Source organism: Polychytrium aggregatum, assembly GCF_025602895.1.
Source record: "Polychytrium aggregatum strain JEL109 chromosome Unknown BJ171scaffold_25, whole genome shotgun sequence".
In the NCBI taxonomy this organism is placed as follows: Eukaryota; Fungi; Chytridiomycota; class Chytridiomycetes; order Polychytriales; genus Polychytrium; species Polychytrium aggregatum.
In genome coordinates, this window is record NW_026516227.1 from 23,594 (window position 1) to 40,345 (window position 16,752).

Genomic DNA, 16,752 nt, shown 5'->3' on the forward strand with positions numbered 1-16,752 from the left:
CCGGCTTCAAGCCTTTGACGGGTCGAGGCCCAACGGCACAATCGCACAAGACCGCTGGGCGACAAACCGATCGGCCCTGCAGCTGCTTACACATGGTAGCGCGCGGGTGTTGGTTCGACTGCGTTTTGTAGATCGTGCCTCCGGCGATTACAAAGGAGACGAGTCTATGTACTGGATCAGGAGTGACGTATCCAAGATCATCGGACTGCCCGTCGATCTCATCCTGGTCCATCGGCTCGAACACAAGCACAGCTCGCAAATGTATGTGTCAGTCCATATCAAAGCCCGGGACGGCATCGAATCTGCAGCGTGGGCTGAGGAACTCTGCGAGCTGCTTCGATTGCGGCGCACTGTCGATGCCAATACCCCGGCTGCGCATGAAGTCATGCTTTCTCAGCTTGATCCAAGCTGGAAGCCAGAGATTACAATCGGTAAGCGACTGTGCTGCGGGTAATTCGGGGTGGGTGACAGACAGCTGTTCACTGCACATTCAAAATGCCGACCTGGCTTCCAAAATGGATTGTTTTCCGCCTACCGGCCTCCGGACCTGTGCGTTCCGGCTGCCGGTCAGGGCTGCTTGTGCTGAGGGCCTGCTATTCCCAAACGGTTGCCTCTATATGATGCTGAACTCTTTTCTTGGGTTTCAGAGCTTCTCGGCCTGAAGATTCCGTACATCCCCATGGGTCTTCGTGCGCATCTGCCACACGCCCAAGCACCGCCATCGCTCGACGATCCCGGAAGCAAAATGCCTGTCGGCGCTCGCCCCTTGGAGAACAGCGCAGATACAGCTCCAGTCAACAATGTACATGTGGAGCTTCTTACCGTCTTTCCTGCGGCCTTCCAGCTCAGCTTGCACCGAATCGAAGAGCTCATGAAGTTCGGAAGCGCATGCTACCGGGCGCTGATGGGGCGATGGCCGTCCGAGCTCTCTCAGCTGCTCGAGTCTCTCGACAGTGTCCACAAGAAACAGACTGAAATTTATACCCCCGTCATATGCGACGTTTCCCTTGAGGCAATCACACCGGCTGCTCAGTATATGGCTGAGGTCGAGCGGGTAAGATGTTTGACTCCTATCCCCTGCTCGTCATCGCTGGATCTGTTTGCATACGAGTCGCATTTACAGCGAATCATGTTTCGATCGTGTGCGGTCCTGACACTCTTTGCTTCTTCAGGCGAACCCCCTCAAGTACGACAAATTCTGCAGAAGCAGGGAGGAGTGCATTCGCATCTTCAACGAACACGTCGAAGCCCACTCCACCTGCTTCACAGAGCTCGCGATCCTCCTCGATCCACATGTCTTGCAATCTACCGAAATGGGTATCCTTGTTGTTCGTATGATTGACGCAGCGTGCGGGGTCCTGAGGGTCCACCTCAGTGGCCTCTACATTCAGCAAGTGCTCGAGGAGTTCCTCGGCATCCAAAAGGTAAGATCTGGCATGCACGGCACCAATTCATTACGAGCCGTTCTGTAAGCGGCGATGCAGCTTTATTCGAGGGGTGTATGGTGGCTAACATTGAGTTTGCGCTTGTATGGCATTGCCACAACACAGTCTCCGCTCAAGCAAGAGATCGAGGCCACAAAGACCTGTCTCTCGACGTGGTCGAAGCGAGTCGAGATGCACTAGTTCTAGTGCATCGAGCCGAGCCGGACTTTGATTGCTTCAAAGAACGGAGCTGACCTCACAATCCTACCATAGCTGGCGAAACCGGGCTTACGGAACCATTTTCGGTCGCAAGGGGAGCCGCTCGGGCCTGAGACACACACACAACCGTCCACATTGATAGACATCATTAGTGCAGGCGTTCATCCGCTGCCATGGCTGTCTTTGCTTGGATGGCTGTATCACCCCCCCCCAAAAACGAGCTGTATCTGCTGAGGACAATTGTGCCCGCTGTGATATGACAGCTTCTGAGCAACCGCATATTGCCGCAATAAGTATCGTACCTTGCTATTACATGCGGCACAAAGCCGCTGGGCCTTTTCTTGCGCTTCAATGCAGTCGATGCAAAAAACTCCTCCGCACGCTCGGCAGTTGAGTTTTCGATCTGTGTCGGAGTCGCTAGAAAATCAGTGATCGTGCTGGAAGCACCAGAGCCTCGACATGATCTCGGTGCGACCGACTTGATCAGTGCTCACCAAGAACGGAGAACTTTGTGGCGCATCTCATGCAGCTGTCCGAATAGACAAAGTGAACTTCGGTTCCGCTGCCGTCTGGAAGACTGGGGGATAAACTGGGTTGGCGTCGTGTATCGCAATAGGACAGATCGAGCGAGCACCGATTTGCCACAACTTACATCCACGTGTGGATTTTTCCAGCTGCATCGCCGGTGGCAAGGAAGCGGTTGTTTCTTTGCAGTCGAATATGAGGAAACGCGTTAATACTCGAAGCGAAACTCACGGCACCCCTCGTCTCGGTTCGTGGAAACATGAGCGATGCTGTGATCTGGCGATGGAGGTGACCTCATATAGAGGCAGGCGTCTCCCCCGGTCCAGATGAATGAGTCCAGAAGCGCAGGGAGAGAAGAACGCGATGTACGTACGGGGCGAGGACGATGGAGAGGATGGCGGTCGGATCGAAAGGCGTCTCCAAGGTCTTCAGGAGCGCTAAATCAAGCGCAGATGCTGTAATCGCCGAGGGCATGACATTCGTCAACTCCAGCAATCGGGCGCGTCGGAGCCGAGAGTGGTACAAATCGAATCAAGAGCGGTATGCGGTTGCCGTTCTCGTACCCGGAAACAAAGGGCTTCGAGGAGATGCCTCGCTAGGAGAGGTCATTGACAGCCTGGATGTCGGTTCGTTCCATTTCCGGCACCATACTTTGAGCCGTCCTATCCAGAGCGCTCGAATTAGCGGCGGATCGCACCGAGACCTACACTCAGCCCGGTGCTGCAAAATACCTTTACGGTGGCCCGTGAATACAAGTGATGTTGACGAGAGCTCCCCTTGTTTGGGCTGATCAGCAATAGCCAAGCCCAGAGTCAACCAGGGCAACGGAGCGGCGGGATGATCAGCAGGGGTCCACAGAATCGGGGCCGTCTGACGATCTATCGCCCTTTGGCTGTACATACCTCGTAAATTGCCACGGCTGTAATGGGATCCGCAATCGATGATGAGGCCATCTTTGCCAGCATCAACTCCCCGTTCACTGTCCAAATCCGAACAACAGTTCCTGAACATGTTGCGATATCGCCCTATGTCATCATAGCGGTGTAGATGAGGGATTTTGAATGGGTCCGGGCTTGAGGAGCCGGAGAAACCCGCGGTGTCGGAGGCATCTCCACACGAATTGCCTACCGTCGCGTCGTTGATCGCAACGCTGGTTACGGGTCCCTCGTGTCCAGCCAGGGTTCGCACATACTCCATTCGGTTGAGATCCCATATAATCGCCAGTCGATCGTCTCCGCCGCTGACGAGGATGCTGAATGATTTTGACACCGCGAGACAAAGCACAGTGCTGGTGTGGCCTCGAACGCATGTTTCCAGATACAGATCTGGTCGTTTTCCTTGCACAAGGCGCCACGAGCAAATCGTCTGGACAGTCGGGCGGCAACTTAGTTTCCAGGGATCTCGAGTAGGACTGATCCGAGACGGGCATTGTCCATCCTCTCCCGTCGACTGAGGGCCACGCCTAGTTGCTTACCATGTCTTCCCCGCCTGTGATGAGCGTATCGCCGCTGGAGAATATTGCACATGTGATTGCACCAATGTGCAGGTTCTCGAATACTGCCAGCACTTTTCCGCTATCCACTTGGCACAGCCGTATGCTATCGTCGAGATGGCCCCACTCCACATATTTGGAGCAGTTGGGCAAGACAAAGATCTGGCTTCAATCACGACAAGGATAGAGAGAAGCCGTGTGGGATAAATAAATGGGCCAACGGAGCTTAGAAAGCTTGTGATTGTGCTATGGCGATCACCTACCTTGGATCCAGCAAGGGCATACACGCGGTCTCCTTGCAGCTTTATGTCGCTTATCGCTTGGTTTTGAAAGGCTAGTGTGTGCAAGATAATTCACGAAGCAAAGAGGTTAGATAGATGACTGAGACCGAGCTAGCTGGAGGAATACTGCGGTCCACACCACGGACAAACAACGTAGTGTCTGTCGAGCGGCTTATATCAATGAAGCTTGATGACAAGTCAGGATACATACATCGCACCGGCTGGATGGACGAGATCAGATATTGGGCGTGTTGTGCAAGCCGATATACTGTTTCACTTTCAGCCTGGCGCACGGGGTGAGGCTTTCGGAAGAGTTGCCGCGGCGCTGCAAAAGCAGTTGGTGGAAGGGCGTGTTGGTTCTTCCACGGGATGGGCTCTACCGGCCACCTCTCAGTCGACAAACTTACTCTGGCCAAAGTTATGTATTATCGAGATCGTGGCTTGCTTCTCGACAGGATCCTTTATGGCGTCAATGTCTTGCGAGGCGCTGTGTGTTAGCCTAACGAGCTGGATATTCATCACACAAGTACCATTCTTATGGACTTGGTGTGCGGAGCTCGTTTCCGAGTGCTTAGAACCTCCGCCATCAAAACCATCTCGTATGCACGACTTACCAACAGCACCTTCGTAGGACAGATAGTGGAACACATTCACGGCCTTGACAGCCTCGTCTCCGGTCTGCTTATAGCCAAAGACGAGGTCGATCCACCTGTGCAGGTTTTGGCTCACATATTCGCTCTCGAGCGCCTCACGATGCCGCTCGATGAACAAGGCCGGGCTTCCTTTCGCCCATGGTGGCAACACGACGTCATCGATGATTTCACCGGATTGCTTGGTACCTTTTCATTTGCGATTGGAAGGGACGTCCACGTCAGCGCATCTGTGCCGCATAGGGTGCGTTCAACCACGAATCGCACGATTGGCTCATCGAATCCTACCAAAGTCAAAGCGATTCTCGTTTGTCAAAAAATTTGGAAGGTAAAAAAACTCCGGGATCAGCTCCCGCACATCCGTGGTGTTGAGTCGAGAGGCACTTTGCCATGATTTGCCGATTGAATGGAAGAGTCTGTCGGGGTGGTCGAAATGGCCGCCCTTTCGAACAAACAAAGATTAGATGGGCAGAGCTGGACGAGCCTCTATAACCAGCGATAAAACTCACCTGAAGCTTGAGGTACTGCTGTGTGAACGGCTCCATGCGCATCAAATATGAGCATACGATCATGGATGAGCTGTAGTGAACGCCGTAGTGGCAAGCTGGCAAAGCTGGATCATCCCAAAGCTTGTATCGCTCGATCATTTTTTCTGGATATTGATTGAAAAGAAGAGGAGCTGTATCAGCTCATCTCATTTGTTTCCTTCGGGCTGCGGCTTGTCAAACTTACCGGCCCTCTCGGAGCCTTGGGCGCCCATCGGCTTGGAGAGGTCTCGATACACGGCAGGGTTTGTCAGGTCAAGCTGACGGCATTTCGTCAAGGAGGATTCCGAGTTAGATGAGCAAAAGTGCTGGAGACCGAAAGGGCCATTCGGCTATAATACTACTCAGCCACTCCGACCTGTGGGAGAGAGATGTTTGATCTTCAAGGTATCAGGTGCCTGTCTGCAACGTACATCAGCCGACTCGTAATCGGACAATATCCACGGGAAGACGGGATACTGAGTGAGATCGTTGTATGAGCGTCCTACCAGATGGCAAATATTGACGTTAGACACGCAGGCACAAACCGTCTCTATCGCATGTTCAGCATACAGGAGATACCTGCGAGCGTATTCAGATGCATCAAATACGAAAAATTGCTGATTTCGCGTGCACACCACTTTTGGGTGAGCTCGGAAAGCGGACTTCCGCCAAAGATGACGTTCGACAAGAGTTTGGAGCTCACAGACTCGGGCGCGCCTATGGCTCCAGCGGAGTGAACGCCTGTGATGGTCTGGTTTGCATCTGTAATCAGAGAAGCCTTGCTTTGCAGCCGGCCGTAGATCTGCTCTCGCGTTTTGTGATCCCAGAAGGTCAATAAAAAGTTGCGCCCGTCTGACAGAAAAATCTCCAGGGCAACATTCCGAAAGAGGAATTGCCGTTTGTGGATTTCGCGGATATCTTCGAAAGTCCTGATCGCCATCATCGATATCGAAGAGTTGTAGTCAGCGATTTCCATGACCGATACAACTGTTGCGCTTGCGCTGGCAGTCTACCGAATGCGGAACATGCCAATGATGCTGCTATATAATCTAATATGAGCCAAATGCCACGCACCACTTTCGGCATGAGAATCGTGTCTCATCTGTGGGCGAGGACGTAGGTCCCTTCCTTTGGCCTTGGACATTCAGCGTAGCATTGTAAATGTTTCGGTCCTGGTTAAATTGATCCAAGCAACCGATCAAGTCAGCTTCGAACTCAGCATTGTCTTGGAGACACCGACTCTGCTATATCGCCACCGTCAACTCGTGTAGGCTGCGTCATGAACAGCCGAGTGGCGCGCTGCTTTCTGCCAATCAAAACTCAACGAACCGATTGCGGGATGCTGTCGATATCGACAAGCTCGCCTGGCAGTAAAATACACATTTGGTTAGTATTTGGTCCTGTCGAATATAACTCGGCGGGAAAAACGAAAGTTACCGTCCGATCTTCGGAAATAGTTGTCGACAAGATAGATGGTGAAGCCGCCGAGTAATAGCACGCCCTCTGGATCCGCGTTGGCAAAGCAGGTTCCAAATCAACGTTTGTTAGCCCTTGATATCCAAAGAAGCAAAGTCTCGCCCAGACGTGTGGTCTATGCGCCTGCATCCCGAGTGTCCTCGCTCACCACAAACATCAAGGCCAAGAACTCGCGCTGTGTTGAAACTCTCGGATATAAGACTGTCCTCAGGATCCAACAGCCGCAGTATATGCCGGTTTTTTTCTTCCTCTGAGTCTGCTGCATCTGATTTCTCTGTTTCGATGGCTTGACTGTCGTCGTCTGGTGCTTCGTGGGTCTCCATATCGCCCTCCGATGATGGTGTGTCTTGTTCAGGAGATGACTCGTCTGTGTGTGGGAGAAGGGCAAATCCGGCGCATTATTGTCTGCTGCTTTCCATCTGCGCTAATCCACCAGAGTGCAACCGCGGGCTACCTTCCAACTTTGCTATTCCGGCTGTCGTGAGCTTGAGACCAAGTTTCTCTGTAGCGGAGCCACGTTAGCGGTGTAAAATGATGTGGCGGCTGCAAATCGATGTTTCCCCTAGCTGTACTCACTTCCTGGCCTCTGATCATGTTTGTCGGTGGGTCCTGGGGTCATATCGCCGTCGGTTGTCGATGCTCCTTCAATCGAGGCAAGCTCGCTGTTGGAAAGCTCGCCTTCGTCGGCGTCAGTCGGAGGTTTTGGAGATGCAGCATCCTCAGTGATCATAAGCGGGCTTGGAGAGGAAGCCTCGGCAGAGGTACTAGACATGGCCAACTGTTTGATGTCGATAACCAAGTCAGTATTGCGATCCAGTCGCTCCTTGTCGAGTGCGTCACGGAAACAAGATTCCGGCCGACCTTTTGAGACTTGGATACGTATTGCACTGGTGGATCGAGGTTTCTGCGTAATTTTTTTCTCATTCGAGATCTCCCTTCTGTGAAATCTGGATGGCAGTCATTCAAGGAATAAGCATTGTCCTGCATGCTGGTTGCCGCAATCACAGCACATACCAAGTTTCCAGCGGGCGCCGTCGTCGGTTGTGGGTCCCCACAGCGCGCGTTCCCGCGTCAGCTCGGTCGTGGCCTTGCTCCAGTCGTTCTGGACGAATATCTGCCCGGCAGCATAGTCCTGCAATAGCCTCGTAAACTTGCTGAGCTCGATTTGCTGCACATCTATGATCCCGGCTCTTGTTTTGGTGAGAAATTTACGGAAGAGGTCGTTCTCGGCGTGTTCGGATTTTTTGAGCTTGGTCAACTTTGCAATCCGCTTGGTTCGCATCACCTTGGTAATCTCGGCGGCCACCTTGAACTCCATGGCCAGCCGCCCGGTAAGAATTCTGGTCGAGTTTTCGTTCAGTGAGGCATCGAGCTCTTCTCTCGCCTCCTCGATCCAGCTTATGAATGATTGTGTGTCCTGAGTCCGAGTGATGGCCGTCAGCATTGGGGTGTTGGAGGTGAAGCAGTGCAGGATATACAGTTACCTTTTCCAGAAGCTTTGAGAATCCGTTGACAAGATCAAAGTGCTTCTGAGATGTTCCTGGAGAAACAGCACCCTTGGTTTTGCTGTTGGGTTTGACAGCTCAGCATCGACTGTTTGGCGAAGCACCGCATCATAAAATCAACTCGATAACAAGCCCACCTGTTCTCCGAAGACCCTCCTCCTCTCAAGGTCTGGTATATAACTTCCGATTTTTGCAATAGCAGGAGTTTCCAGATCTGTATGTGTGTGGAAGTAGGTCAGATACAGAGTCCGTGCATTATCAATCACACTCGTGTGCTGCAAATCAGGAGAATCGTACGCTCAACGATGCGGATTTGATCGACTGGCTTTCGGAGAAGAGGTTATTGTATAGATAGTGCACCAAAGACTTGAAGAACTCCGTGTCTGTGTTTTCCTCGCACATAATCAGGCGCTGGTGGAACAGGCACTTTGTCAAAAAGTCAACAACAGTGTTCTCTCCATAGTCTTGGCGTTTGGAGCAGGTTTCAAACTCATACAAGGTTATTCGATTAAGCGATCGAATAAGCGACGACACATTCTGCTCCGCAGCATTCGTGTCGATGGCGGGTTCCAGAATCAGACAAATAAAGTCGTGGAGCTCGGATGTGATGTTGACTAAAGCATTTTGATAGGTGCGGTCAACACATATTTCGCAAAACTTGACCAGATTTGGTAGAAATCTGGCGTCAGTAACGAGATGCTTGCGCTCGGTGATTGACGCGGTGATTTTTCTCAGCATGTGCAATATTCCGAATTCAATAAACTGCATTTGCGCTTCGATGGTGGAGGGGGGAATGGACTGTGGACCCGCAGAATGATTATTAGCATGTGGCCGCCGATCCCGATGTAGGTTGCTCTATTTTTTATCGGCTGTGGCCAATCGCGGCGAGGGAGCGGGCTGGCGATCTTGTTCGTGCCTCCGATCCCCCCATTTAACTTGTCGAGCCAAATATCATTACCCGGATGAAGATTTCAAGCGCTTGGAGAGGCTTCCAGGTCCCGATGATGCCATCAACGCAAGTTGTGACTATGAAAGCGAGGATGCTTGTAGCGAGAGGATGTATCTCGTTCGTGAGTGCCGGAACAGCTGGGGCGCTCTCTGGGACAGACTTGGCAAGCTCAATCGAAAGCGGACTGAGGAAGTATTTTCATTATCGACGTGAATGGGAACGCGGATGTCAGTACCACAGCGAAACAATTGATTCGGTAGAACTTGCAAGCCGCTCGCACGATCTCGTGTACCTTGGCTTCTTTGATGATACACTCTTCATTTCATACAGGGTCGCTGTGGTCGGCGTCGGCGACGCGATGCTGACGGCATAGCCAGTCTTGAGATGAGGTGGGAGTCCCCCAATAGCGTACATGGGGCTCCCAATATTTCCCGTTCCTATGTTGCCTACCGGCGCCGACAGGAACGTCAGCGGATTGATAAAGGATGCTTCGCCACCGAGTGCTGACGGCGACTCTTCAGTATCGGGTGTGCCAACTCCGAGCTCCTCATTGATGTTGAGGGTCTCGGACGTTGACACAAGCGGAAATAGGGCGCGGACGATGTCGTCAATGACTTCGGCGCGACAAAGAGCTTCTTTGATATCGTCGGATCTCACGTATAGATACGCCAGAAGTTCAAACGTAGTTTGAATCACACGACTGAGCATGCCGAGTTCGCTCTCGGAGTCAAGCTCTGGTTAGATCGGCAGAGAAAGCAAGGCGTGTAGGTTTTTTTAGGAGGCAGCCCCAAAACATCCGCTCGTTTATCCTCTATGAAGCAACAAACCGATGCGACTGTGCTCGACTCAAGGCCTGTGCTGTGAGCAAAGACGCTGTCACCGTCCTACAAACCTGTGGCAACTGACGCCAGATGACGTTGATCTCGAGATGCTTGATCGAACATCGTAAAGCGCGGTGTCAAACTCGGCTTCATGGTCGTCAGTACCATTATCGATCGTCTCAGGATGCTCATCAGAACTTTGATGACCTCGGGACAGGTGAGTCGCTTCCGAGCAAGATCCGTTGGTTTATAGAGGGCAATGAGTGATGGTAGATCATAGCCGCTGTCAAGCGGAACGATTCCTATTTCGGTTCCAGTCAGAATGGCAAGCAGCGAGGGGTAGATTTGAATGACGTGGTAGAATGGTAGCAGCAGCTTTGAAAGAATTGTAAAGTTTTCTTTCATTCTTGGTGCATGGGCGGAATCCTGTGTCTGAAGAATTTTGGCAAAAATCCTGATCGAAAGAACGATCGTGTACGGGTCTAGATGACGGTCAAAAAACAACATGATCCAACCGCTTGTGATGAATTCCGTGAACTTGAGCGCGTAGTTGACGGGGCCGCGGTTGTCGCAGAGTATATCAAGGAGCATCTTCAGCAGAGTCGTTCGGATCAGCGCCGAATATGTGGGCTGCTTCTTCCACCTGGCTGCATCGGTTATCACAAAGTTTGTGCTGGGAGAAAGCTTCTTCATGTTTATGCGCAAGCTGTTTGACAGAAGTGAAGGCTTTCGACCCCGGAATTCAGGCTCGGCGAGCGACTTTGTATCGTCTGTGGGGACTGGTGCGTCAGCCTCCGTCGACAAGCGCATGTACCCAATGTTTTGCAACCCCCCCCCGGCTTGTATACCGGTGACTGTCCTGAGTTACTAAATGCTCACGTACCTTTCCTGATCGTGGACATCAAAAAGATGCAGATACTGCGGGCGATATCGATTGTAAAGCGAGCTTTCACGAGCAAAGGCATGACCTCAAAGAGACCCGGGATGAGCTCCGGCAGTATGATCTGCGCCCGTAGTGCCATGAGCAGTCGCTTGACAATTGCTGTTATCGGATTCAGTCAGATAAGAAGCGTCGGCTCCAACGTGCAATCGGCAAGCTCTCCTGTCATGGTCTGTGATACATAGCATCCTGCTAACCACCGCCATCATTTATAATGACCAGCGTCTCAAAAACTACAGGAACAGCTAGGATGGAGCCCTCTGTGTATAGTCATGAAGCAACTGTGGCGTGCTGCAAATCACCTATATCGTTCAGGCTCTTGATGTTTCTGTCTTTGTATTTGCTATTTTTCACAAAATCCGTGAGTTGCTTGATAAAAACCGTTTGCGCTTGAGCGGATATTCTCCACATCTCTGGATCCAAGAGCAGATGCTTGCAGGCTGTGGTGTTCGTGAGAATCGCCATCCTGTCGATCCAAAGCAAGTTCGTTGGTCTCAGTAACGGATGAATCCTGTGTCATAGCGATTATGGCTTTGGAAGCACCTATTTTCGCTCATCAGCTGCTTCGAGCATTTCTATCGACGGCCACGTAGAGCTCGTGATCTTGAATCGCCTCACTTGCGAAGGTACAATCAATCACACACCCTTCATCGCCTTTGCATCTTCCAAGCATCATCATCAGTGTCTCAACACAGCGGGCGCTGAGCACAGAAGAGTTTTTCTTGACCAGATGCGCCAGGGTTTCATAAAATGCGTTTCGTTCCATCTCGTCGCTGTTCCTCCAGCTGTGCTTTACACATTGGACCAGGATGCATGTGCTTAAAAACATTTCATGTTCAGTCTGAGTCCAAACGTGAGACGATTGTGTGAGAATACGGCTTCTACAGTAAAAAGGCCGTGACCCGAGCATATGTTTCGTGGCCCCCTCGATAAGTAGATACATATTGATTGCGCCACCCCTTCGCTTATACTTTCGATAGGATTTATGCCTCTAGAGTACGTACCTGGCTTGTTTCAATCAATTTGAGCAGTATCGAACACCCACCCAGCTTCCATATACTGTCTAATATTTGTTGGCCGCAAACCACTGTGACTTTGCCGTGGACCGTGAGCACGCTCGAAGGATTGATGGCGAGCTTGGGCGAAGCTCCGTTGTAGAAAAAGCTCGCCACGTCGTTTTGTCCCGCGTTTGGATGGATCTCAAAGGACGGGTTGTTTTGGCGAAGGACGGCATAGTTGTTGGCACAGAAAGCAATCAGAATTTTGTCCTCGGCAATGCCGAGCGGCGAGAGAGGCTTGCTTCCAGACATCAGTATGGACGATAGTGTCGAAGTGGCTTTGGTATCGAGGCTGACGGGATTGATGCTGTTGATCTGGTATTTTTCAAGCATACCCTGAAAGTTGCCATAGTACTCGTGCCCAATGTTAAAGATGGCACGGACTTCGGACTCTGAAAGAAGAACTTCTTCGATAAAGTATGTTGGACCAAGGCTCCAAACAGCACCTGTGGGCGACGACCCGCTCACAGGACCCCAGAATCCGAGCACTGTCTGGACTCGATTGACTGATCCAGGATGGCCCAGATAGCCGCACTTTGTCATTTCCAGCAGCTCGCCGTTGATGAAAAACTCGAGACTTGAATTTGACATCAACGGCTTCTGGTGGATGATTGTAATGTGGTACCATCGGCCTCGCTCGATTTTCGGTACCTCGAAGCGCACACAGGACTTGTACGTCAGAAGCTTGAATCGCATGCTTGTGCATTCTATTGAAAATTCAAAGCGAGTCTTGCGTTCGTCGTCTAGGATGGTCATGATTGGAATCTCCATCAGGTGCCCGGTTTTTTCGAGTCTCAGCCACGTTGAAAAGGTGTATCCGAGCGCGGGTGGAAATGGCCGACCGAAATCTGGAACTACCACAGCGCAGGCTTCATGTACACAGTTATCAAAGTTGACGTACGGCGGGGAGATGCCAGAAATGGAGGCGGAAAGCAGCAAATCCAACAGAACCACTTTTTTTTGAGTGGCGCTTGCTGTTGGTGATAGGGTTCGAAACAAACTGCGGAAGGCATCGCTGGAGATGCGGACTTCCATGAGCCGCTTAAGGATGTTGATGACAATAGCTTCGGGCGCCGATATGCTGGCTTCAGAAGTATCTTCTGCAATTGTTTTTCCTTCGCAAGGACTCTCGCCCGACATAAGAGAGCGAACGGGGCTTCCATCCCGACCCATGATCCAGTCCAGGAGAGTCTCGACGAGCCCAGCTTGGTTCAGCTTCATTTGATTGAATCGACTGGACCATGCAAGTCGCTGTATAAACTCCAGGACAGCCAAAGAGAGGCCTTGGCTCTTGGAACCCATGCATTCAACAACATTGATGATGTTTTTCATGACCATGGGGTTGCAAATCGCCGGGCCGCCGTTTGAGAGAAGATCAAGGGCCTCCTTGGGCAGATACGTGGGTGGTTTCTCCATTTTTCCAGACGTTGGGGACAGTGCCTCTACATTGGAAAGCATGCTGAAGGCCTGCTTGTTCTCCATCGCGAGAGCGAAGAGACCGCCGATAGCGAGTGGGCAACTAGGACTCTCGAAAACACCTGTGATGCGCATCGCATCTTCGATCGAGTTGTACCCAATCTGGGAGGAAACGGCATCGCGATTCATGTCATTATTTCGGATGGCGCAGATGAGCACCGATATCATGGACTCCAGAAGCATATCGCAAGTTTGCGATTCGCCGAGGCTTGGGGACACATGTGTAGATTCGATAAAGATGCCCTCCATTCCGAGGAGCGTTGAGATGATGGCGACAAATCCGCCGCTCTCGCGAAAGGCGGCCTGAGCAGGCTCGGAAGCATTGACTGCATCTTCAATTACGGCGAGTATGTCGAGCTTCAGAGCCAGGTCGTGTTTAGGCGCTGAATGAAGAATCTCGAGTAGACGAACAATCTCCGGGAACTCCTTCATGCCTGAGCTCACAGAGTCATGCAACAGTTGCTGAGGCATGCAAGGGGGACCAGTCATCGGGAGAGCGGGCATGAGTATGGAAAATACAAGATACTTCTCGAACAGACCGACAGTAACAATGATGCCGAGGCCATGATCAAGTCGGCGATATCACATCCATCAATCCAGTTGACTGCAGCACTTACATTGACCACCAACAGCAGCCCAGGTCTAAGGGCCCGTCGCTTCATCAAATCGAACAGAGCTGTCTTGTAAGTACGTCGAAAGACTGATGCATTCCCTGGGTGATCCAGCAGCTTGGATAGGACAGTCATCATTTGCGTGAAATTCTCTACGATGGCTTGCGAGAGAATGAATCTTTTTTGGGGCTTGAAACTGGGTTGAACTGAGAGGAGGGTGGCGATTTCTCTTGGATCAACCGGCATTTTCTGAAGGTTTTCCGTTGATCCCGACCTTGATTCGGCAGGGGTATACTCTGGAACAATACCGGCGAAATCCTGGAGCATTCCATTGAACATTGTCAAGAAGCCAACGTCGCGGAAGACATCATGAAACCGCTTCGAAGTTGAAAGCAATTTGATGCACAAATTGCATACGATGGTGATTGTCGATGAAGGAGAGTTCCCTGCGGCATCGCACCACAGTTGTGATGCAAGTAATTGCTCACGTTAGTGAAGCGCGTTGGACATTGAAATATCGGACGATGAAGTTGGCTTTGGCTCAAATGCGAAAAAATGCACAACAGGAATATTTTTCAATCCGGTAAGGCGCCGGACAGCAGCTTTGCCCATGCGGTCGCTCTTTGAAGTTACACTCAGCCATTCTCAACGCCTTGCGAAGATCTCCCCCCCCCTCCGCTTTGATACCAGTATTTGTGGCATACCCTGGAAGAACACGCAAAGAACAGCCAGCTCCTAAAAGTTCGGATGTATCAGGGAATTCAAAGTCAGACCCAAGCCACACGGATGTCGCCGCAATCATTTATATGATCCATTCAATGGCACATCGACAGCCAATACCAGACGCCCTGGGGGCGCTCACCTTGAAAGGCACATAGTTTAGATCTGTCATGACATAAAATAAAATATCCATGACCGATTCCTGTGCCGATTGAAACAAAGACCGTCTTGAGCATCAATGAACCCGCCCCTTCAATCATTCAGCCACGAGCAAGATGCCTACTTGGGTCGATTCCTTCATTGTTTCCAAATTCTCGATCATGGAAAACACGAGGTTTGCCTTTTCACTGATAAAGTAATTGACTGGATTTGCCTTGAAGACATCATATAGAGACCTCGTCATACGGCTCTGAAGGTAGTCCACTGTGTCATGTGATAGGTCGCCCCTTGGAGCCGATTCAGACACAAGCCCCGAGTATATACTGCGGATTGTCTGCATCGCGCAGAGACTGTTGATTCGTGGGCCTGTTCGAAATGGTTAGTTTTTTGGTGCTTTCATGAGCTCCAGCTTGTGTAGAATATGATCACAGATGGGCTTGCCCAGTCATGTCTGCGAGTCTGACCCATCACGATGCTCACCATTCCCCGATGGCGGGATTCTGAAATCAAAATGCTGAAACGGAGAATCCTCATATGACATGTCCTGTGTTAGATCGTCGACTCCAAGAAAGAGCAAATCTTCAAGGATCGTGACGATTGAAACGCCCTTTGGAAGTACCGCCTTCCGAGAACGAATCATGATGGTGAGTACAAAACCCCGACCCGACATGTACCCAAGTAGGCGCCGTTCATCTGGCAGCTTGGAAGTCAAACTAACATATCGACACCGTTGTGCTCACCCAGTAGCCGATCGGCTGACGACAATAGCTCTGCACTATCTCCAGCACCAGCTCGAAGCTGTTGCTCTCGGAAAACTCTTCTTGTGCGAGTTTGGTTGAGTCCTGGATAAGCACAGTGCTCCATCAATATCTGCGGTTTGAGTGGATCCTGCACTTTACTGCCGACGGCACGACTGATCATGTCTTTCCGGGTCAAGGTCCAAGTTGTTTCAGAGAGCACTTGCCTTCAGTATCTCGACCGTCGTAGCGAGTAGAACCACGGCGGAAAGCACGTCGCCTCTTCTTGAGAGGTCACCGGCGCTCTCCATGAGCTTTGGAATGTATACCTTCCCATTCAGGGCCAGGAAGCACTCATGATCGGCCTTGTAATGCATCACCAAGGTATATGCAATGCGGATGCACCTACGAGCTTAACGAGTCAGCGACGGGCCTATGGGATGGTTGCTTTGAGCACATGAGATATCCAACTTACAGAGCCCTCCAGACCGGAGAGAGCGATGAATCTGCGGCGGAATCAAAGTATTTAACAGCATTGACTTTGACCCAGCCTGAATCTTTGTGTCCCACATTGGTGATGATGTTGGTGAGGGATTTGGTTGCTCGTTCAAGATCCGAGCAGACCTCGGAGCTTTGCGTATGGAGAATCATCGTCATAAGGATGCTGTGGAACGTGTTTGCGGCATCGTGGGCTCGAATACTTTCGTAAGAGAGCTCCTGCGAGTCAACACGCAAAGTATGTTGATGGCATAGAGTGGTTAGCGACACGGGGTGGTCCAGACATCTACTAAGGACGACATCATGGAATTTCTCTGCTTTCGAACGTACAAAGAGGGTGTCTTTGACACATAACAGCTCCATCGCCACCAGAAAATTGGCAAGTCCGTTCCCAGATGCCGCGATATCGCATAGTTCTGCGTTCGAAGCCAGATCAGCCTGTGAGTAACTGAGCTTCGGCAACGATGCCGCTTCCCATCGCAATCGTGCAGACTGAGCAGCATGCGACCGGCTAACCTGCTGCAGCTTTTCTCTCAATTAGGCGCTGAGTTTGTATCGAGATCGAATGCATTATTGCTGCGACCAGTGCTTTGAATTCATTTATACTGTGGGCGTTCCGACCGCGTCAGCCAGCATTCCATGCAATGTCTTCTGCTCCTTAATTTGGCTTTACCTTTCATGGTA

At 51.2% G+C, this 16,752-nt stretch overlaps 1 protein-coding gene across 1 annotated transcript; it reads right to left on the reverse strand.

The window, feature by feature from the left end:
* Window positions 1-1,933: 1,933 nt before the first annotated feature.
* On the reverse strand, window positions 1,934-15,356 carry BJ171DRAFT_624220 (uncharacterized protein; the record flags this gene model as incomplete). The annotated part of the gene is given in 38 exon segments (XM_053115473.1): window positions 1,934-2,046; window positions 2,138-2,220; window positions 2,296-2,382; window positions 2,782-2,954; window positions 3,071-3,193; window positions 3,297-3,533; window positions 3,643-3,822; window positions 3,924-3,994; window positions 4,153-4,266; window positions 4,349-4,417; window positions 4,556-4,780; window positions 4,880-5,033; window positions 5,101-5,243; window positions 5,324-5,396; window positions 5,550-5,620; window positions 5,698-6,047; window positions 6,193-6,290; window positions 6,448-6,482; window positions 6,556-6,621; window positions 6,743-6,961; window positions 7,171-7,372; window positions 7,456-7,541; window positions 7,609-8,011; window positions 8,079-8,123; window positions 8,221-8,313; window positions 8,397-8,897; window positions 9,058-9,142; window positions 9,287-9,768; window positions 9,885-9,932; window positions 9,951-10,639; window positions 10,753-10,911; window positions 11,112-11,275; window positions 11,454-11,650; window positions 11,814-13,805; window positions 13,961-14,437; window positions 14,817-14,876; window positions 14,958-15,199; window positions 15,314-15,356. Coding segments are annotated over 38 exon segments (8,652 nt in total), but the record flags the coding sequence as incomplete, so codon positions are not given.
* Window positions 15,357-16,752: the final 1,396 nt, after the last annotated feature.